Below are 22,500 nucleotides of genomic sequence, written 5' to 3' on the forward strand. Positions count from 1 at the left end.
TAAAGGTGAATAGTGTTTTTTTTAAGAGAGTAAATCCTTTCAGGATGTATTTAAAATATTTCAGATTGAATAAAAGTTCCGTTATGATACACTACGTAAAAAGGGTGACAGTTAAAGAGCAGAAACATTTAGACAGCAAATGAACTGTCTTCACCTAGTCTCTCACAGATGACATTTGTTCAGAAGATTAGCCAGGTTGTAATGTGCGGCATAATTGCCCTGTGCGTATGTCCCCGAAGTGAAACCTAATTGCCTGACAGAACCATAACTTTGCTGTATGCTCTCACCTTGTTAGGTCCTATTCTGATGTAGTTAAATTGAAGCATGGTCACAGGTGTGTGTAATTTACCTGAGTATTGATTTTGTTTGGCTTAATTGCAGAGTAGTTGCTGGTAAAAATTGGTGGGTGGAATATCAAATGACTTGTGTGGAAGGCAGATGCAGATACAAGGTATAATGTGGACAACATCAAATGAAAAAAAATAAAGGATGCAAAGGGTGTGAGCCGCACATGTAAATGTGTGCCTTTTTGTTGTGTATGATAATCTAATTTATTCATCAGTCAATGCAGCAATTTATCATTTTCATGTATTTTTAATACGTTTGTCTTCTGTGTGTCATTTCAGATTCTTCTTAAAGTTTTTCCTCAAGTGCAATCAGAACTGCTTGAAGAATGCAGGGAACCCGAGGGATATGCGCAGATTCCAGGTAATGCAAGCAACATTTCTAATAAAAAAAACACAACATCTGGAAGGAATTTATTTTTCGGATATCCAGTGCTTGGTATAAAATAGATGACTTAGTTATTTTTTTCATAAATTTGATTCCCTCCCTTCTTTAGAGCACCTTGTGCTCTTCACTATTTTCAGACAGAGGTGGGACGTGTGATCTGACCACAGGCCTCTGGCATTGATGGTCTTTAACCAGCTACATGTAGGTAAAGGAGCGGGTCCCTGGTTAACACACCTGCCGATTTTCCTTACCTCCTCTTAGCACTTCACTGACATCATAGCAGAGATCGAAAACTCTTATGTGGAGAGTCAGAGGCACAGATCTATGACCTGGTGTACACTGAAGCACCTCGTGTATCCAGGGAGTTCAAAATCATTCTTTTTGGTACCAAACCAAAAACATGGACCACTTTAATCCATATTGGCAGGGACCGCACTTTAGTCATAATGCATATTCAGGTAAAATACAGTTTACATTCTAAATGAAGAGGGTGTAATAAACATAACTTAATAGTAATAATAATATTTGCATTTGATATAGCACATTTCATGTCGAGAGGACGTCTCAAAGCACTTCATAGGATTTCCTGTAATGTACACTAACTGCCAATCATGGCAGTCAATTTGCACACAGCAATGTCCTACAAACAGCTAATGGTAAACCCATACCTTCTTTAAATTATTGGAAGTTAACAAAATCAATTAATAACTTGGCAAACCGAAAAATGCTCATTTAATAATATCTTTTATCATAAAAAGGTATCATCTTATTAAAATTGTTAGTGTTAATATATGATTTCTAGAATTTTAAAAATATTAGATTGAAAGGAATACTTCATTCAGATTAATTTTGTCTGAGTCATTAAAAATGCTATTTCCATTTGACTGCTTCCAGATTTTTTACTTCACAAAATAAGGAGACCAGGACAGATTGTCAATGTGATTTATTCATCTAACTGGGCATCCAGAGCCTGTACATTGTTTACCCTCTATCCTTGGAATAGGTAGAGTTAAAATATGGTATCAATGGAAAGTTACTTTATATTTAATGTAAACCTTTTACATACTAATTAATTTTTCAAAACAACCATGATGATACCTAATACGCAATAAAAACAGAAAATAATGGAATAGATAACGGGTTGATAGCATCTGTGAGAAGAAACATTAATTTAATGTTTAGCATTAACCATTCTATCTCTTTCAGAAGCTGTTTGACCAGTCGGTTATTTGAAATGATCTTTATTTTGTATTTCCCGGATAATTCCTTTATCTCCAAAATAACACCAACTTATGTTTGTTATATTTCTTATTGGATAAGGTGGCATTTTTCTTATAAATACATGTTTCTTTATCATTACACACCATTATTTTGGAGTGTAATATAATGCAAATCACCATTACGGTATGACTATTTGGACATGTATTAAAAAAGACCATTGATTTAAAGAAAAGAATTGTTCCCAGAGTGGAAAGTTTTAACTATGTTGTCAGTAGGTGACTAAATATGGTGGAATTCAGTCAATGTTCAGATTCAGCAGAAGTAAACCGTGAATCATGCTATCTGAAAATAGTTTTAAGAAATATATTTGTGGTTAACTAAACAAGGAGACACATTGTAGCCAACTTGGAGTACTGCCAAATATGTTAGCCAAAATGATTGGACGGAAGAAGTTTATAGCAGGATAAAATTCTCCCTTCAAAAATGTAGCAGTGTTTCCATTTTTCATGCATCTCAGATACAAGTGGCATTGGTGATATTGATCCATTCACGCGGAGCAGAAGGTCAAACCTGAAATGAGTGGAAATGTCCTCTTTGTCTCACTGATGACTAAAAGAAGCATCAGTCACCAGCGATCTTGTGGTCGACTATGGAGCCACTAGTCACTGGAAGGACTTTCACGGGTCTCTTCAGCTAATCTCCCTGCTTCTCAGAAGGTTTAACTGGACTTAACTGGGTGTCAGACCCCAGACAATCATTTCACTGATTTCACTGCCTCAGCACCTTTCTTGAGGTGCACTGTGGGAGATTGAAGGAACATAGATTCTTTTGTGCTGAACAGCAATCTTTCCCTCAGCCAATGACCTACATATAGTGACAGAGTAAAATGGTTGGGATTTTATAGCCCAGTCTGACTTCTATATTACACAAATCAAAACTATTTAATGCAAAAAGGTATGATTTTTGAAAATAAATCAAGTCTATATTGAGATTCCACCGAATTATACCCTAATTGTATAATCTGGAAATTTTAAATGTACGAGTTGATATATCTAATATATTTTTAATTGTAGTGCATTTGTGCACTACAATGTAGTGATTGGCATACAAATCCATTCAGGGTAATATTATCATGTATTTAGCTTGGTAAACTGCAAGCAGTGTTCAGCTGTCTATAAAAGAATGGCAGCAAGAACAGTACATGGTAAAATCAAAAGGTGGAATTTTATTTTTGAACTAAATCCATGAATTGAAAGGGTTTTCTTAAACCTTCCAAGAATCACAAACACAGAAAATGTTTGTGCAAATTGATTTACATAACTTCTGTCAGCAATAGCTCTGCAATAATGCCAGCATTATTTACACACTGAAGTCAGAACATTCCAGGACGTACTCCACGCCAACCCCAGGTTAGAGAGTTTGACCTTAACACAATGTTCACCCTTTGTTCCTTGAGTGTAGTGATTCAAAGTTTTGGAGCTCATCAAATTTAGGTGGGTTAGAACTGGATGTTCTTAGTTACACAGCATTTGCCACTTTGACTATTGGAAATGCTTTCCAGATCTGTTTTTTATACACACACAATAGTTGTAGTTAGGATATGGACTAAAAAAAATGGGTTGTTGCTTTCTGAACAAACTTTAAAAGACTTTAATAGTTCATACAATCGGTGTTTCCCTTTTCCTCGTGAACTTTTAAGCAAGTGATGGGATTTCTGTAAGAAATTGGACAGAAGCAGATTCTACTTCTATTTGTTAAGAAGTAGGGTCTAAAGTAAGGTCATGCATTTTGTATTCTTTCCCTTCCAACGAAGAAGCAGCTGGAAGCCAGAGAAGCCTATCCATCATCTATCCTATGGCCAGTCCCTGAACCTGGATGCAGAATGAAACTCTTTCACTCAAAGGAGGAAATTCCATTGACATACCAGGGTCAATCACCATCAAAATGAACTTGAGAGGGGCTTATTTTTCACTGATTGAAAACACTTTCACTATTCATATTCAGCCCTTTCTTTTCAGATGCAAAAAAGTTCATTATTAGTGATTAAATGCAAGTGGAAAATTGACCTAGGATAATTTACCAAGAGAAAGCAGGAAAGCCTACTGATTTATTAAAGAGTGTGTGGTAATTTCAAAATCCCTGCCTCCTTTCATGTGAACCCATTCTCAAGTGAGGCAGTTCTAATTAGATAAACTAGTTAATCAATATATCAATAGATCAATGAAAACAGCAACTATTTAAATGAGTAGCTTGAGGGGTGTTTTAGGGCCTGATAATGGTGAGTGGAATATTCCCATGAATTGCATTCATTTGTTAACATAATAGGCAGATTAAATTGTAATTAGTGTGGCGGGTTTTTAAGAGACACAATTATAAGAGAAAGCTTTTACAGAGGCTGACATGAATGACAGGTATTTATAGCAACTACATAAACTGTTCTTGAAAGGAGCATCTTTATTCTGGCACCACTCCATGCTCTCGGCAAAGACAGTTTAATTTAACAGTAAAATAAGGCCCTTGTATTTCTTTTCAGCTCATTAAGGTGTCAGCACTTTGCAGAGTTTTTGCACAACACTAACTGTGCCCTAACTAATGTATTCTTTATTTCTAGGTTGTTATATCAACAACAGTTAATGTTGATGGCCATGTGCTGGCTGTTTCAGACAACATGTTTGTACACAACAACTCTAAGCATGGAAGGCGAGCCCGCAGACTTGACCCATCAGAAGGTACGGCCACTTCTTATCTGGAAAATGGTAGGCATCATACATTTTACATGGAGTTTTATGATTTGTGGAAGATTTCTCCATTTATATTTCACACTTCTATTCTTTCAACAGTACAAACTCTACATTGTACTTTTGGCCAAATCATTTTAACCTCAAATGGTCAGAGAAAAATCACAAGACAAATTAGTCAATGCTACTTCTTTTAATACTTTCTGCCCATCATTTTTGTCACCCTATACTTTCCCCGTTAAAATCACAAAATCTTTAGTGTATTTGAAACATCTTCCTTTGGAGTTTTTTAAGCATCTATCCCCATTACTTGTATTTACTTTTGGCAACTGCCTTCACCATATCCAGCAATACAAAACTCCACTTGCAGGTTTGTACGTTACAATTGATGGTAAAAAAAGCATGATCAAATCTGTAAAGAATTTACTGTGAGGTCAATTTCCTGTTGCTGAGCCCTGCTGTTGCAGATGAAAGCTATGGTGTTCTCGTAGGAGTATAACAGCACGAAAATGCTTTGCTTCCAACCGATTACATATGATTAGCTGATTGCTTGGTTCGCCTGCAACCTGAAGGTTACTTGTGGAGAAATGCAGACGATTGTCTTTTAACCTGAAGAACTGCTGAAATCCAGTATAAAGTGAAGCAAAATACTGAAGCCTCTTCTGCTCCAGTCACAGTACAATTCGTGGGAACTGCAAAGTAACAGGAAGTCAAGTTCGTCTCATTTGGTGAAGGTTATGTTTTTGGGGTGGGGGAAGGAAAGCACATTGGAAAAAATAAAGCATGCTTACAGACTTCAGGTTTTGAACTGTAATGACAAAGCACAAACATTTTCTGGAGCAACTCAAAATGCTATTCATTTCAGTATCCGAATCAATGAATACTTTCACAGTGAAAACCCTCAAAGTTTGACAATTACATTTGCAATAATTAATAACTCGAGGTAATCTCGGATGATTTTTTAAAAAAAAATAAGCGTAAAATGGAAAATAATGAATCTGTAGATGGCAGAGCGAGTAGATAATATGTGATATAGTACTGAGCCACACGGACCAGGATGATCCAAGCTTTTGATATTTTTTGTTGAATTAGCTGATCTAGAAAGAAAAACAAATCAGAGTTTTTGCTCCAGTTTGCTATTCATTGACCTTGTCTGGTAGTGCCAAATCAGGTTTACTTCTCATGTACCCCAAATTGATCACCTGCCATCATTTAGTTTACCCAATGATCACTTGGGTAAGGTACCAGAAGGCTACCAGCAATTACAGAAACTCAACACCAGCATGAGTCACCACCTTTAGGAATTGTATAAAAATGCAAATTTTAGATACTAATATCTCTTCAAAATAAACAAATACTCATTCTAGTTAGGATCTTGTTAGTTGAATAAAATTCAAGTATATTATGAATCTATCGTAATTACATCTCCTGAAGCACTCGCTTTTTTTTGAACAAATGTGTACTTCAGAACTTCAGAAGAACAGAAGTAATGATTATAGTGAATTGAGGAGTCATTGTGGCTTGTGACGTGTTGTTTATCTGCATTGTATTCATTGAAGTAGGTGTGTGTTTTGCCTAGCAACGAAACACTAATGAGGCCCTCAATTAAAAAGGCTGAATCCTATACCCAGTACTATTCCTCCCCTGGGATGGAACCAGCCACATTATGGGTTAAAGCAACCATGCTTGCGACTCTTGATACTAAGTCTTCTAATGAAACCATCATCAGTAGCAGAAGCAAAGCAAAATCTCATACCTTTCTAAAGAGTCAGAAAAGCTTGGGTTAAGTGTCATTTGCACAGAAATAAAATAGAACAATTTTGTACAGAAGATCATGAATATTATGACCTTTAAAATCTTTTCTTCTTACCCCTACTTGCCACCTCGGTCACTATGTATACATATTTACATAGAATTTGAACGAGTTCAAAATACGAAGATGGCAACTTGTAAATATAATTTAATTCCATCCCATTGACTTTCTAACCACCCACCCTTCAACTAAAGGAATCATTGTAAAATTCACCCTTGCACTGCTCCCTGGGTGGTATGAAAAAGCACATGAATGGCTCAATTTAAAGCAGGATATTCAGTTATAAAATGTAATTCCATACCTACAAAGTGCAGAATATTTGGTGCTCTGAACAGACAGTATGCTTTGAATTAGCAACGCATTTTTATCAGAAAGTGCCCTGTGAAAACTGCAGATATGTGGCTGAATGCAGCTTCTCTTCGCTAACACCTCATTATCCAATCATCTAATATTCACCAGCAGTATATACACACTCACAGACCGTTTCCAAGAGAACTAATTCCCCCTGCTGCTGCTGTTGCTACTGCTGCTGTGGAAGCCTGCCATTGAATCCTTCAGAGCTTACAAAATGCAGATTATTTACAGTAGCTGAATACAGCTGATGGGAAAAGAAAAACAATGGCTGTACCTTCAAGCATTGTGGAGAATCAAATTTTAATCTTTTTTGTCACTAATTTTGTAAATTACTCTACCACCACTCTTTCAATGTTCAGCAGTGCCCCCCCCCCCACTCCAATATGAGGCCTGCAGCACTGTAATGATTTGCATGCCAAGTGTCTGTAATGCTGTTAGGTTTATGCAATAAACACAACTCAATGCAGGCTGCAGGGTTTTAGTGAGTTAAAGGGAACAGATGGCCCTAGGAGAGGTAAAAGGTATAATCCTATCAGCTGGAGTATCAACCAGCCATCTGGACATCCCAAGCACAATTACAAGACATTTTAGTACGCAGAACAAAGAAGTCTTCGTGAGGCAAGATTAGGCTTGTTTGAGTGCTTTATTATTGTAAATCCAAAGAAAGGTGACAAATGCTGTTATAATACTCTTGAGGAATAACTCATTATAGGAGAAATTGTATGGTGAGGGGTTTACCAGTATATCTATAGGAAATTGGAAAGTATTAAATGTTGATAGTAATTTACTTTGAAAAGTTATATTTGCCCAAGATTTATGGTAGGTTTATCTCATGACAGTGCCACAGAGCTGCCAGCACTTGACTGGGGTGGCATTGTTGTCAACTAAATGAAGCGACGTACAAGCCAGCGATCAGCTTCAGTGGTGCCATCGCACCATGTACAAGGCTCCAGGCAACTAAATGGAAGCAGCCAGCAGAGATAGGTGTTTCATCATCATGTGAAACATATGATGACATCACGTGTGTGTGGTGTGTGGTACTCACATGCATCTAAAAGAACTGCAAAATAGCGCACCTGAAGGCTCAAGAACAGACGTCAAGAAAATTAATTTGTATGCTATTGCAGCTATAGGCACAAATATTGGTTTAATTGGCCGTGTTTGAATCCCCACCAAAGACGACTATAATGTTATATAGAAACATGCTAAATACAGATTCAGTTAATGATTACATACAGTGAATTATTAATGTAAGAATCCTTAACAAAAACTGAAGGGCATGATTTTTAAATGTCTGCACCAGCACAAAATCTGCCGCTGCAGCAATTTTTTTGCACAATCATGCAAAATGTGCTATTTTCAGCACCATTGTGCTGATTTGGGACCTGGCACAAGTGTGTGCCACATTATTATGGAAATGAACTGCTAATGACTGGAATGGTGCAAGAGTGTTCCATTTGCGTCATTAACACGACCACCGGGGATTTTCAGAAATAACGTGCAAGTCGTAGACTTTGTAGATCAAAACATGGAAAACAATTGTATCTCATCAAGATCAGGACTTGTACACTGGACCCCTTGTGAAGTGTAGAAAGATTTTTTTTGTGTTTGCATGAAAATTAATTTCAATTGTTTTTTTAAAAAAGGACCTACATTTATGAAGTGGTCAGATAGAGATTCTCCTCCATGATTTGCCAAACAAATTAATCTGGGATCTCTGGGGAGACAATTATCCTAAGGGAGCGAGGGTTAGCCTTTCTCACGCACTTCCTTGCTACAGTTTTAGAGGTTTTGGAATAGGCCACTTGACTGTCGTCAGATTTAGGGATAGATGCGTGGTACAGGGACAGCTAAAGAACAGAACAAAAATTGAAGAAGATGTGATAAAAACATATTTAATTGGATTTAATAATGTGACACAAGACAGAGGCTACAGTCCATAAGCCTTTCAAAGAAAAGCACAATCCCTTTTCTTGACACTAGAGAAGTTTTAAACAGCATGTGATGTAGAAGTCAATTGGACAAAAAGGCATAAAGTCCTGTAGTCAGTGGTTAGAGCACTCGCTTTGCAAGCGAGAGACCTGAGTTCAATTCCAGGCAGGGCGAAACCTTGGGCAAGTTTCCTTAATCCACACGCCTAATAATAATCCCTCCAAAAAAACTAAAAACAATAATTAAATTGGTCATTTTCAATCTACGACTGTTTGTGGGACATTGCTGTGCGCAATTGGCTGCCGCGTTCGCCCACAAATATACAGTCAATTCACTTTACAGTGTGTTCTGTGAAGCGCTTTGGGATGTCCTCCCGACGTGAAAAGCGCTATATCAAATGCATGGATTATTATTATTATTATAAAGACACTTTTTTGGTTCTCAATCCATATCAAACAATTTCTTGCTTTGACTATTAGGGAAACATGAACTAAGAACACATTGTAGGAGTTCCAAATATATAGAATTGTCAAAAGTGTAGTAAAAAAGAGTTGGCAAATTGAAGGATGATGTGACTGTAAAAGTATAAAGAGCAATTATACTGAGAAAAATGCTACTCGTTTTTCAGTAAACTAAAGACCTGTATTAAATCATGTGCTGCTCAGCTTTGGCTCGTGCTGATGATCAGCTTTTAACCTAAAGTGCATTGTAAAATAAGAGGCATAGTTTGCATGCCCAGCTAAACTTTCCCTACCAAACAGAAGGAAGGAAAAGCACAGATTTGCAGTTCTTCTGCTGCTGTCTTCATCTGCTCTTTCCAATTTCTATCATCTGCTTGAGTGCATTGTGCATGTATATCATTAGATCTCTAACACTGTCTGTGTAATTCATTTTGCCATGGTTCCCATTGAACACATGTTCCTTCTCTGTATGTGCATTGAAATGTATGCAAATACAGGCAGAAGGAAGATGGCTCAAGGCACAGGCGGAGTCAGACCCGTGTTCTCTGCTGAGAAGCATTGCAAATTCCTCAGTGATGTGCGAGCTTGTCAGGCCACAGCTGCCAGACAGCAGCCTCTTGTGCATGCAGCAAATCCTATATTCTTTTCTTCTCTCACCTCCAAAGTAAATTTGTTTACTGTAATTTTTTTGTGTGAATTATTTGCCATAATTGGCTGTGCTGATGAAGGTCACTCCCTTTGAGGAGACTTGTCAGTCTTTAGAGAGCTGATCCTTTTCAAACGATCTCTCTGCAATTAAGAAAAGCAAATGTCACTTGGAAGCCTCAGAAATGAAAATTTGTATGAACTTATTAGCATGAAGTCAACAGCAATAGTTAAGGGCAGGTTCTCAGTGTGTGCTCAGATCCTCTGTTGCAGAGGGAAATGCACATGGAATCAGCAAATATAACCTCCACTAGTCCAACATAAAAGCAAACAAAGAAAGGTAGAATGTCTTTAGTGTCCTGCACAACAATAGCTAATAGCTGACTATAAATTGCTGCTTTGATTAGGTAGAATATCAGCAGATAACAATTATAACATGGAAAATGTCCTAAATATCATAAACGTTGACTTGATTATCTCCAGAGCAATATAACATTTCAGTGCGCTTCTTTTTTGCTGTACACTGTCCAGCGCCTTGGGACGTCCTTCCGACATGAAAGGCACTATAAAAATGTAATCTTGTTTTTTTTAAGGATTTGTGAAACAAATAGAAATGGTCCACGATTCAAATAATATCCTTCAATTTGCCAATTCTTTTTACTACACTTTTGATGAATACCAGTGAATACAACAGAAATGCCAACTATTTGTGATATAGCAAAACAGCATAGAAATTATCCATTTCTGATCTAGGGATACGTCGTATTTGGTGATGCCCAAGAAAGTGTTAGGAGGCCTGTAGCTTAGTGGTTAGAACACTCACCTCGCAAGCAAGAAGACCTGGGTTCAATTCCTGGGCAGGGCAAAACAAAACGTTGGGCAAGTTTTCTTCCGACACACACCTCTGTTTACCTAGCAATAAGTAGGAACCCAGTTGTTAGTCGATTGGCGGATCAATTTTCCGGGAGTAATAATCCCTTAAAAAAAATTGGTCACTGTTCACGGGACAACTGCTGTGCGCAATTTTGTCCACAAAATATACAGTCAATTCACTTTACAGTATATTCTGTGAAACACTTTGAGACATCTCAAAGACCTGATAAGGCGCTATATCAAATGCAAGGATTATTTATTCTTATATTAAGCATTAACTTAAGTTTCAAAAATTTAAATAAGTTCTCCAAAAGTTTTTTTTCAATTATTCAAATTATTTACCAGAAGCATATAAGGAGAATGGACTACGCATTCATCCATGAGATGCAGAAAATATTTCCCTTAACCTTCCCTACATAAATCATGAGCAATGATGTGAAATGGCTCAGTTGGTTGAAGCCACTGTTAAGGGTGGAACTGAACACAGACCAAGGTCTAGGTTTGAATCCCATTCTGTGGATTTGTGCTCAGTCAGCTGATCTCAGCCAGGTGGCCGAGATCAAATGTGCTACAATTGATCTCGGACACCTTGAACTTGAGAGAGGAAAAAAATCAGGCCAAATTCTAATCTTGATCACTATTCAGTGACTCCTGCTGCAGACATTGACTGAAGCTATGACTGAGTGGTCAAATAGCCTGCCAAAACTAATTGTCTAGAGCTCACACACGAATGGCAATTGGGCACTTAGTGGTGGTCAGTGTGGAATCAAGCTCCAGATCTTCAGGAGCGGATAGGAGAAAAATGTAAGGAGGAACCTTCAAACAAACTTGAAGTATTTTCTGTATTGCATTGATGGCCATTTAATATCTAATCAGTATATTCAGTGTTAATCAGTTAGTCGCACAAACATATCTTGTACATTCAATATAGTACAGGTTGAAAATAACCTTCAGTTTCCTGAAAATAAATCTATAATATTTTTTGGCAAAATAAGAAAGACTGGAGAATGTTTCTTATGAGATTGCATTTTATCCTTTAAAATAGATGTGCAAATCAAGCCGAAGTACATTTTTGGGGGGAATTTATGAAGAAAAGTTAGTGTTCAGTAAAAATGGGAGTTGTGATATTTAGGTTATTGGAAGACAATGAGGTATTCCGTTTGAAACCAACTGCAGGTAAAAAAAATCCAGCAGTAGAATTTACTTGTAATAGCGAAAGTGTATATCTCAGGATCTGCTGCTTTGCATGAAAGTCAGCATACAAAAGACCATCAAAGCTGATAAAAAAAAAGGTCTGTCAACACCATGTAAAGAAGGGCTGATCAAAGTAAAGAACAAAGCGATTCACTCAGAGGCTGTGCAGCCTTCAGCCTGAGCATTGCTGCAGTTCAGTGGCTGCTGCTAGCCTGGATTGACTGGTGCTAGCTGCTGCCTCCTGTGCTAAGTCTGCTCCACTTGTAATAACTCATGCAAATGTGAGGACTCTAGAGACAAAGAGAGGTCAAGTAAATGGCTCATGGATTCATGTCGACAAACAATATTAGATGTAAAATGTGTACCTTTGACAGAAGTATTAATATAGCGCTTTTGATTTTTTGTGATGAAAAGTGAAAAGTAGTAATTACAGAATGACAGGGGAAAATGAAGTTTTGAACCAAAGGCAAAGTTCGCGGATGAAAAACCCAACCCAATTAGCTGCTTATGAGGAATCGAAATTCAGAGCATTTGCTCTTCCATCTCCCTCAACAACCTTTTGATTGACTCTGCTTAGATCTGTAAAGCAAAGCAGATAAATTGACATGCCACATGCATGCAATGCTTAATCATTTGTAATAGCCATATTTGCCCTGACATATAATTTGCTACATCAAGCTATTTTTCTTGTGTGGTAGCAAACTGCTGCTTGGCCTTTGCAGTGTAAAACAGTTAATGGTTGGCTTTTACTACATGAACATGCTGAGATATGATTGTGCTTTTTTTACTAAACCGCAGAGAGCAATCATTCACTTTGTGACTTTGCTTTGCATGATTTGTCATTGCGGATGGGATCTTGCAAACCAAGACGAAATGTTGAAGTTCCTTTTTTGTTCACTGTTCAAGCAGCTACTCCGTGCATAAAAGCCATCAGCCCGAGTGAAGGTTGGACTACCGGTGGAGCTACAGTCATCATAATAGGAGACAACTTCTTTGATGGCTTGCAAGTGGTATTTGGCACTATGCTGGTCTGGAGTGAGGTAAGCTGACTGAATTGGACTTTAAAATGTGATACCAATTTGTAATGTATCCTGACAAACTGTTGCATCACATGTGCCTGTCAGAGAATTATTAGCATTAGGCAGTTCAGCTGACAATGTTAAATATATGTTAAATTATAGCTGATGCCAACTTACACCATCTAGTGGATGGCATGTTGTAAGGGTGCATTCAATGCAATTGAATAATTAGCACTAGAAAATTACTTGAATGGGGCTTAGGGAGACATATGGAGGCAATTTTCCTGTGAATGATGCCTTGTGGCTTTTCCTGCAAGCTAAAACCAAGGATCGTTTACAAGAATTTTTGTCAAGCTATAGATCTCGGATCTGCATGTTAAAGAGGAGGGCAAATGTTTTTGATGTGTGACCAATTTAGATTAATTTTCATAATTACGTTCAAATGGCAAGCATCACCTCTATCTCTGTCATCTCAACCTTAAGCCTGTTTACTGTATGATTCTTCTAGCTGATAACTCCCCACGCCATCAGAGTTCAGACACCACCTCGGCACATTCCAGGAGTGGTAGAAGTCACTCTGTCTTACAAGTCAAAGCAGTTCTGCAAAGGTGCTCCTGGCCGATTTGTCTACACTGGTAAGTCGTTTTTTTCTTTTTAAAAAAACACTGCAAGTCTGAAAGAGATTTAATGAGTGAGCAAAGATGTGAAATTCAGGAGGTAAAAAAGAAGGAAATAGGAACTTATAGACCAGCAGGGAGAAGGGGGAGGTGAGGTCGTACCCTGTCTGACCTGGAAGCTTCTGTCTGATTTCGAGTGCTCCTAAATTGATGGGGACAATGAGATAATCATTGAAAATTGCTTTCACCATTGAAAACTGAGCCAAGTCCCACTGTATTTCACAATATGAAAATTATGTGAACCCATGAGGAGGAGGGACTGATTCTCTTGGGCAGCTGTTTTCTATCAGAGTCCCACCAAGCTTGCAGTCTGACTAGCCACTCCAACATTTAACCTTCTCAGCATGAAGAGGGACACAGGGCAATGAGGCTGCAGGATAATGAAACAAGAGTGTAGTATAGGCCATATAGGTTGTGGATAGTATAACTTAAGACATTAACAGCTTATCTACAGCCCTATTAAAATGCCAAATCTCAAGGAATAGCTTGTGGAGAATACCATTAGTCACACATACTAATGCCCCATTTAAACTGCACTTTTAGCGTCGATTAAATGCAATTTTTGCATCAAATCAACTCTAAAAGTGCAGTATAAATCAAGGTTTTAGGGGTATTGATTCGATTTTGAGCCCCACTCCTGAAATCACCTCCAGGAGGTGGTTTAGAGTTGAATTGATGCTAAAATCTGATTATTCCCGAGCAGATTTCAACAAACTTTTAAACTTATTAAAAACTTACACTTCATTTTTTTGTTATTAAGGAGCTGGCAGCATGCCCAGGTCTTTAATAACATTAGAAAAAACAGCTCAACATCATTGAGTGGAGCTCTGCTCTGCACATTCAATTAGTTGCCCGTCCACAGAACTCTCCTCAGCCTCTGGCGAAAGGGATTCGGGGCAACGTAGAATAAATCCAGCTTCCCCTTCTCAATCTCTGCTGCTGGAAGCAATGTGAAATCATTCCAACAGTATAAGAGGATTGTGATGATTCTCATCAAGGACAGAACAAATATATCCCACTATATCCCACTATTGCTGTGTTCCCGCCCCGCCCCCCTGTCCCTTCCAGTCATCATAAAGGTACAATTACCATGGGAGACAGTAGCAGTTCAGTTGATTAGCATGGTGAATTAAAAGAATGAGTCACAAATGACATGTCCAGTTCTTCAACACAAGTCCCTCTAATTCCCTGTGCACCTAACCCTCTTGTAAGAAGGTCAAAAATGAGAGAGAACTAACAATTTCAAGCAACTAGCACTTAGTGCCAGAATTAACAATCACACTATGGGTAATTGCCATTTAATAGTAAATTGCCTTTGACTGTAAAATACAGTATAAATTGCCTTATCTTTAAAATTAAATTAAGTAGATATGTTGCCACATTCAACAACAAATGGGTCAAACGAATAGCAAGAGATGGAATTATAATTTAAATATTTGAAAAATAGTGAATTATTTTTAAGAATAATTATTTAACTATTAGGTCTCTTTTTTCACACAAATTATGCCATGGTGTTTTTGATTGATTCCTGCTTTATTCATCAATATAAATGTTAAATTCTCATAGGACTAAAACTAAAACATTGAGTAATCTGACACTATAGCATAAGTTAGGAGTGTTTGACCCCAAATATAGGAATATTATTAGAAGAAAGTACAAGTTAAAATATCACTGAAATAATTTTACTTTTAATTAAATGAAGTGGAATATTGGTCAGAATTAATTAATTACTGCAAATTATAATTGTTGCACCGGTAATTGAAACAAGATTACAGTTTACATCCATCTTGTAAAATGACATTTTAAATCTTTTAAAGTAAGGAAATGTTTTGTTTTGACATAATGGCAATTCTTTGGAGTAAATGCCATCTTTGAACAAAAGGAACTTCAAGCAAATTGTTTGTTTTGCTTGAAGCAAAGTTGCACAAGATGCAATGAATAAAATTCTTTTAGATGTTCGTGTTGACCTCTTCTACTGAAAGTTTTGTTGACCCACCCGCATTTTAGAAACTTCTTTCGGTCAATTATAGAAATTATCACAAATTACTAGGAGTCAACGTGTCGTTTGCAGCAGACTGAACCCAGCAACTAAACACAGATACTGGTAACCAATCATGAACATGTTCTGAACGGATGCAGAAAAGCCTCAATGTTAAATACATGGAACGGGTCCTAGGGCCTGTAGCACATTTATAATAATAATAATCCTTGCATTTGATATAGCGCTTTTCACGTCTTCTCGACGTCTCAAAGCGCTTCACAGAATAGACTGTAAAGTGAATTGACTGAATATTTGTGGGCGAAATTTTGCTAGTTGCAAACATAAATGATCGTTTTCTGCACAAATTCTTGCATTCAATTTCAGGCTTATGAAATCATTACTCTCCAGTGATTCTTCACAATTTATGTTTTCTTTAACAGAATATTTGGTAAAGAGGTAGATTGTACTTGAGTAGGTTTTGGCTTATTACCAAGAAATTCCACTTCTAGTCGCTAAATTGTCCAGTTCCCTCATTTAGCATACATTTTCCCTGTGGCACCTTTCCCCTTTTTTGGCAAACTTCCATCTCCATCCCTGTTCTCATCTATTGCCTAAGTTTTGTGGACAATACATTCAAAGTGCTTTCAGAAGATCTTTTTGTTTATTCAAATGTCATTCTGTTTTTTTGCAGTGTACATTATTTACAGATTAAGGTTAACCTTAAACAGCATGGTAGGCAGTTGTTGTTAACTGGAACATATACATGGGAATCCTGTTATAGTGCCCTTTAACATAGTGCTGTCCCACTTATAGCATGGGGCTACTGTGGAACTGAATTAATCAGAAGTGCCGTAACCCGGCTTCTGCTTTAGATAATGTACTGTTTATACAGGAAAAATTACTAGGACCATCTTGTAGGAAATTTGTATAATATTTAACACATCACACACGTATGGCTAACGTACAAAATCGGCAAGAGTTTTTTTTATTTTTCAACAACGAGCAGAATTAATTCATGAGTTAATTGTTGAGCTTGCAAAATCTTAACAAACATGTATGACGACAGCTTTCACCAACAGCAAAACAGCAGTGGCCCTTAAAGAGTCACATTTATATCCCTGCAGCTATGTTTTTGTCTTGCATTCAAAGGGCGCATTCATTTAAGGAGCATTGTTTCTTTCACCTTGCTTGCCCTGTCACATCTTTTGTCACTGTAAAACAGTTTCTTCCATGTCCGATACCTGTATTGGTTATCCATTGATCAGCCCTGTTGTGGGTACCAGCTGTCAGCAAGCACTAAAAAAAATCAAAGAAGGACAGATATGCTCATCCTCCTGTCAATAAATTTCTCTCTAATAAGTCCCTTAAAGCTGATCAGGCAATTTTAAAGGGCTCTTCCAGCTGATACTTTAAAACCTGTTTATTGGATTTTTCAGAAACATATCTTGGTTGTTTTTTTTTCTAAAAATATCCTTATTGATGGGAAAACAGAACACCCCCAAAAGAGTAATTGCTAATGATGGCATTTGAGGACAAGGACAGATTTCGAGGCTGGACAATAGATTTGTATTATTCTACTGCTTTTGTCTTGAGTGGAAAACATTAAAAAAGACATACCTTTTTGCTATTACACAAGCAGACTATTTGTCCTAATCAGTGACACATATTTACTAGAATTGCATTAAATGAACTATCCTTCATACAGAACTCATACGTTTAGACCTGCTTCATTCATCATCTGAAAATTGAGTCCTGGTAAACTTTTCCCTTCCTCTGGTGAGATGGTAGGCATGCATCAAAATGTTAAAAATGATTGGTGAGAGAGAACTGTCACCCATTTATCAAGAAAAAGGAACATTATTTGCTAATTTCCAAACCCGGGCGGTGACAGGGTGCTTCGTCTTTAGACCCATGGTGACCAACATGGCCTTTTTGTTATTAGTACAAGTCAAGCGCTTTTTGGCTGCTACTAACAAGACACATTTGTCTATCATCACAGGGTGCTTTATTTTTTTCCAGGCAACTGTGACCAAACCTTGTTCTCTGTGTCATGATTGGTTCTGCTCAGCCACGTTGTGGTTGTATTGGGTGGCAGAGGAACTGATAAATCACAAAGTTTTCTCGTCAAGGTGAAGGTATCGACTCTGCTGCACCAAAACTGACAAAATGTAGCAGTGAAAGGACAGCAATTCATCATCAAAAAGGACAAAAGGGTCATCCTGGCTTCACTCAATAAATGCTGAATTTTTACATTTTGAATTACTTGATTCTTTTGCAGCAACTTTTGCAAGGATTGAAAACCTAAGTTGCCTAAAATTATTGTTATTAGGTATACAATTCTATCTAAGCGAACAATTTTTTTGGACAGTTTGCTCTTATTAATATACAGTATCTAGCACTCCAAAGTAATAAAATATGTAAGTAGTTAATTAAAGAGGAAAATGTAAATCATTTCATAGCATGACAGAGGAATGTAATTCATATTAGGTGTAAAATTCTAGAAAAGCTCTCCCATCAATTTTAAAATAATATATAATTTCCCTTCATTTTATTCAGCATTTTTAATAAAAGATCTACCTCAAGTAAACTGATTAATGTGATAAGATTGCTTGTAAGATCACTTGACTCAGTTCTGATAAGGGAGAAGGAAATAAGTGTCTGGAATGTTTCCTTTTCCTCAGTCACTGGGGATGCGATTGGAGGTGATAACATTTTGGAGAAAAAAAAGTGAAGTTAAAATCCTGAACCTCAAATAGGAGCCAGGGAAATCATGAAAACTTTGATTTCAGCACATTGATTTCCAGTGGGTGAAGTTTGCCACGTGCAACTATCTTAAGAAATTAGAGATAGCTGGTGTGTAGTCTCCAACTACTTCACAATAAGATGCAACAGACTGATCCAAGTGGCACAATTCCTACCTCTGTCCCTTTAACCAAAGACACATTGTACTCTCTGATCCCATACCAAGTGATACAGTGATTCCTCATAGTATTCTTTAACCTCAGGGCTGGGTTTGGTAGCTGTAGTTTTAGTGTAACTATAAAAGCTAAAATCAAAGGCATTCTTCAAGGTATGTAAACAGAATTGTTTGAATGCAATCCAATAGTTGTCAGCAGGAGCATTTTTTATACAGAAGACAATGAGATGTCCCCTTTCTGTGGCTAGTGTCACATATCAGTACTATTATTTACTGTCAGGTACTCTCGAGTGGGAAGACAATCCCTCTGTGATAGGCCCAGTTAGACTGCCTATGTGAATGCCTGGGGACAATGTCAGGGTTATAGAAAAGGTAGTTCCCGTCTTCCAATTATAAGCTAACATGGCAGTTTTCCCACTGTCAGTGTGTGCACTTTGAGGAAAATTCCTTGCCATTATCTGATCGAATGTAATTATTAAGTGACCTGTGAATTCAGTGACTGTAATTGAAACAAGTGGCTGCAATTGAGCATGTACTTTTTCCCTTTTGCAATTTATAGCAAATCAGGTAGTGCTGCAAAACAACTGCTGGTTAGTGTTTGAAACATCTGGGAGACTGGCTAGGTGAAACTGTTGTAAGAATGTTTGAAGGCAAGAGCTCACAAGAATCCCTTTCTCCTTTTTGATGTTTTTTTAACAAATATCAGAACATGTGATTCCTAGTAAGGAAAGGGATATTAGTACTGCTCCAACAAGCAAGGCTGCCTCCAGATGAATGATGCATTCAACCCCACCATGGCTTTGTGCTTCCTATGCATTTCACAATGCTTGGCTCACCCTGCCAAGTTCTGTGATTGAAATTCATTGCCAAATTTATTGAGAAATTAATGAGAAAAGCTGCAAAGTATTGACTTTGAGAGGAAAACACAACTCATCTTGAATGAGGAGGAAAATGCAGCAATAATTTAGCTGCTATTGATTTTGCCCTGTCCATGTATTGATCTTCATTTTACAATATTAATTTGCACCTGCGATCAGCTGCACAGGGAACCAATTTCATTTCTTCTCTGCGTTAATGTGTAAAGTGTTAGGTGTTTTCAGAAACGGTCTATACTGGCAATGACTTCAGATGGCTTTTTCAGTTTTGACTTCATACAAGCATAAAAAAAATTAGCATTTTGTTGGGAGGAAAAAAAATTACAGCTCAAGCACATCTCAAATTTATACCACCCGTCACCCCCACAGGCTGTGTTTCATCTGTGTGAGGAACAATCAGGGCCCTGAAATTCCAGCCTAGTCCTCATCACCATGCCCATATTGGTTCAAAGTTCATGAAATTTCTATGAGCATTGATCTCTCCCCATTGATTTTTTTTTGCAGGGAGATCTTTGAAATTTTAATTTCCGAGCATCTGAATTTCTCATACATGAAATGCAGTCGGTGAAGACAGTTCGGTTGACGATAAAGTGGAGAACTTAGCACCATTTCAAAGCCCACAGAAAACTAGGCATTTGTGGACTTTGTATAATGTTTTCAGCTGAAATGATAAAAAGCAGTTCTGATGGACTAGTAAAGTATTCAGTAGGGAACTAAATATCAGTTTTGTTTTAGTGGTCTAGCTTTAAACAATAACCTTTTTATACATTCTTCTGAACACAAACCTATATGGAAATACAGCAGAACTTGCATATCCTTCAAATGCACAATCATTTGCTCACAGCAGTCTTTATCACCTGGTCAAGTTCACCTAGTTATTCATCAGTAGGACATTTAATAACCTCAAGGTGATATAATTGCTATTGGCATTTTTCCCCTTGGATTCAGCTGGTTAATGTGTAAACTACTTGTCAGCAAATAGCAGTTTGTCACTGAAATCGCTACCACCCTCTAGAGGAATGTATCTGTATTGAGCAATTTAATTTTACTTTATTTAATTTTTACACATTACAACCTGTTTCTTTTGCGAAGGTTGATGCCTGCTGTCTGTCCTGGACTAGGAGTGAGTGGTCCTTTGCGTCAAGTTTTCTGTTTTTAGTGACAGTTGTGTTTTAATTGCAACTCTATCATGTCTGTAAGAAAGGAGCTGCAGATGTTCTTATTATGTAGTTATGCTGCTAATGTGAAAAACTGCCTCATTATAAGGGTCTGTTTGTAGCAAGAAAATGACTGCATTATGACAAATGCATGATTGGGAAGTTACAGGAAGATGATCATTATTGAAATGAAACTGGAACTCATTTAAAAGCTTAAACTAGCAGCTGGTATAGAGTAAATGAATGTCTTCCTGTTTTTATTATTGCAGTCAGGTTTTCTGTCAAATGGAAAATTTACGCCAAATCAGACCAGCCCATTTTATCCTTTTGTAGTGCAGCAGTAGAAACAATGGACTGTTGGTGTTAAAAGAAGCTTCCTGAATGTGTTTTTCTTTGACTACACGTTTTATGAAACTATATTTAAACAGCCCTGTGAATTTGGGTGGAATTACTTCAACACTACTTAACTGCATATCAAGCTGATTGACTGCCTTGCATGTCCTACAGGTCTCAGTTGATCTGTACCAGTCAAGATGCTGCTATCACAATTAGGTGATTGTCAAGGCACAGTAAAAGTGGCTTTTGCTCTCTCTCTCTGCCCTTGTCTTGCACTGCTTTAAGTAGTGATTTGTGAGAAAAACTCAGCAGCCATAGGTGGAACATACAATTGGAATATTTCAGGAAAACAATTGGCAAGAGTAAATTAACATTCAATATAAATAGATTGCTTTGTTGGCTTTGTTTTATGAATATTAAACTGAAAAATATATATGTAATCGACTCTAAAGGAAAGTACATACTTCCCTAGGTTTGATAGGTTTGATAATCGATCAAAAAGAACAGTGGAAAGGTTATGTCACAATTAAGAAGATTCGACCGAAGCTGACCGTTCCTGAATTTTACAATAGCAGCAGGCAAGGCAGTAGACAGACTTTAGATCCTCTGGTCACAGCTGCTCGCTGAGAGCCTGATACCATTTTCTGCTGCTGCATTAGCTTCAGCGATCCCAACTTGAACTGACAACACATACCATTAAAATTTTATCAATTGTGGTATGATTAATTCCCCAATACACTGAAATGACTTAAATATTTAGAATGTTTCTTCTGTTATGACTTTAATGCATGTAAAGTAATAAGATTAACTCTAGTGCACTCAAAAGTATTTAAATATGTATCCTCCTTGAGCAGTAAGCTATTGCTGCTTGTAGAAATCATTGAGTGTATTTTGTCATGTCAGAACCTATTTGTATGACCCTGTGTAGATACTGGCCATCATATGATGATAGGATATCTGCCCCCTTTCAAAGGGCTGTCTGATTGTTTGCCTCATTTGGCACAGAATGTGATTCCCTGGTCCTCTCTTGTTTTATTCATTTGGGTTTAATGGCTTTGAAATTTTACTATTCTGAAATAACTTTACTCGGCATTAAGTGCGGTAATTGTGAGTTTACACAACCAGTAGTAATCTGTAAAGAATCTTAAATTGGGATTAGGCTCCTTTGTAAACCATACCAGAAGGGAATGTAACAGTGTTGTGAAGTGTAGGATCTTATTCAATTTATAGTTTTAAGTCATTCTCATGGTCCATTTCCCTTGTCATCACAGCACTATAAGATAAAGTGTCTCACAAATGCACCCTTTTCATTTCCTTTATTAATTTGGAAACTTTGCACTTTTTTTTAAAACAGTGTAGTACTTGAGCCAGCAATTAAACAGACTTAAACTGTTTACATATGCCTGGAGGCTGGGAAAGGTACTAAATAAATCTTAGACATGATATGCCCCAGATCCAAGTGGATTCTTCTATAAATATACCAATTGTCCTGCTAACAGATATAAGGGTTAGAGCAGGAACCACAAAATATTAACATAAAACAAATTGACTGTACTCTTTTCCATATTCCTTCTC

At 37.3% G+C, this 22,500-nt stretch overlaps 1 protein-coding gene across 14 annotated transcripts in view; it reads left to right on the forward strand.

The window, feature by feature from the left end:
* ebf3a (EBF transcription factor 3a) overlaps positions 1-22,500 on the forward strand; it is a 103,485-nt gene that overhangs the window by 60,323 nt on the left and 20,662 nt on the right. For 10 of the 14 annotated variants that reach the window (XM_042336917.1, XM_042336919.1, XM_042336920.1 and 7 more), the window contains exons 7-10: positions 627-708; positions 4,565-4,682; positions 12,870-13,003; positions 13,491-13,617. In XM_042336917.1, the coding sequence (XP_042192851.1) occupies positions 627-708; positions 4,565-4,682; positions 12,870-13,003; positions 13,491-13,617 (461 nt within the window). The remainder of the gene's footprint in view (positions 1-626; positions 709-4,564; positions 4,683-12,869; positions 13,004-13,490; positions 13,618-22,500) is intronic. The other 4 variants (XM_042336918.1, XM_007896152.2, XM_042336923.1 and 1 more) reach the window with 1 other exon arrangement.

This window comes from Callorhinchus milii, unplaced genomic scaffold, assembly GCF_018977255.1.
Source record: "Callorhinchus milii isolate IMCB2004 unplaced genomic scaffold, IMCB_Cmil_1.0 Scaffold7, whole genome shotgun sequence".
NCBI lineage: Eukaryota > Metazoa > Chordata > Chondrichthyes > Chimaeriformes > Callorhinchidae > Callorhinchus > Callorhinchus milii.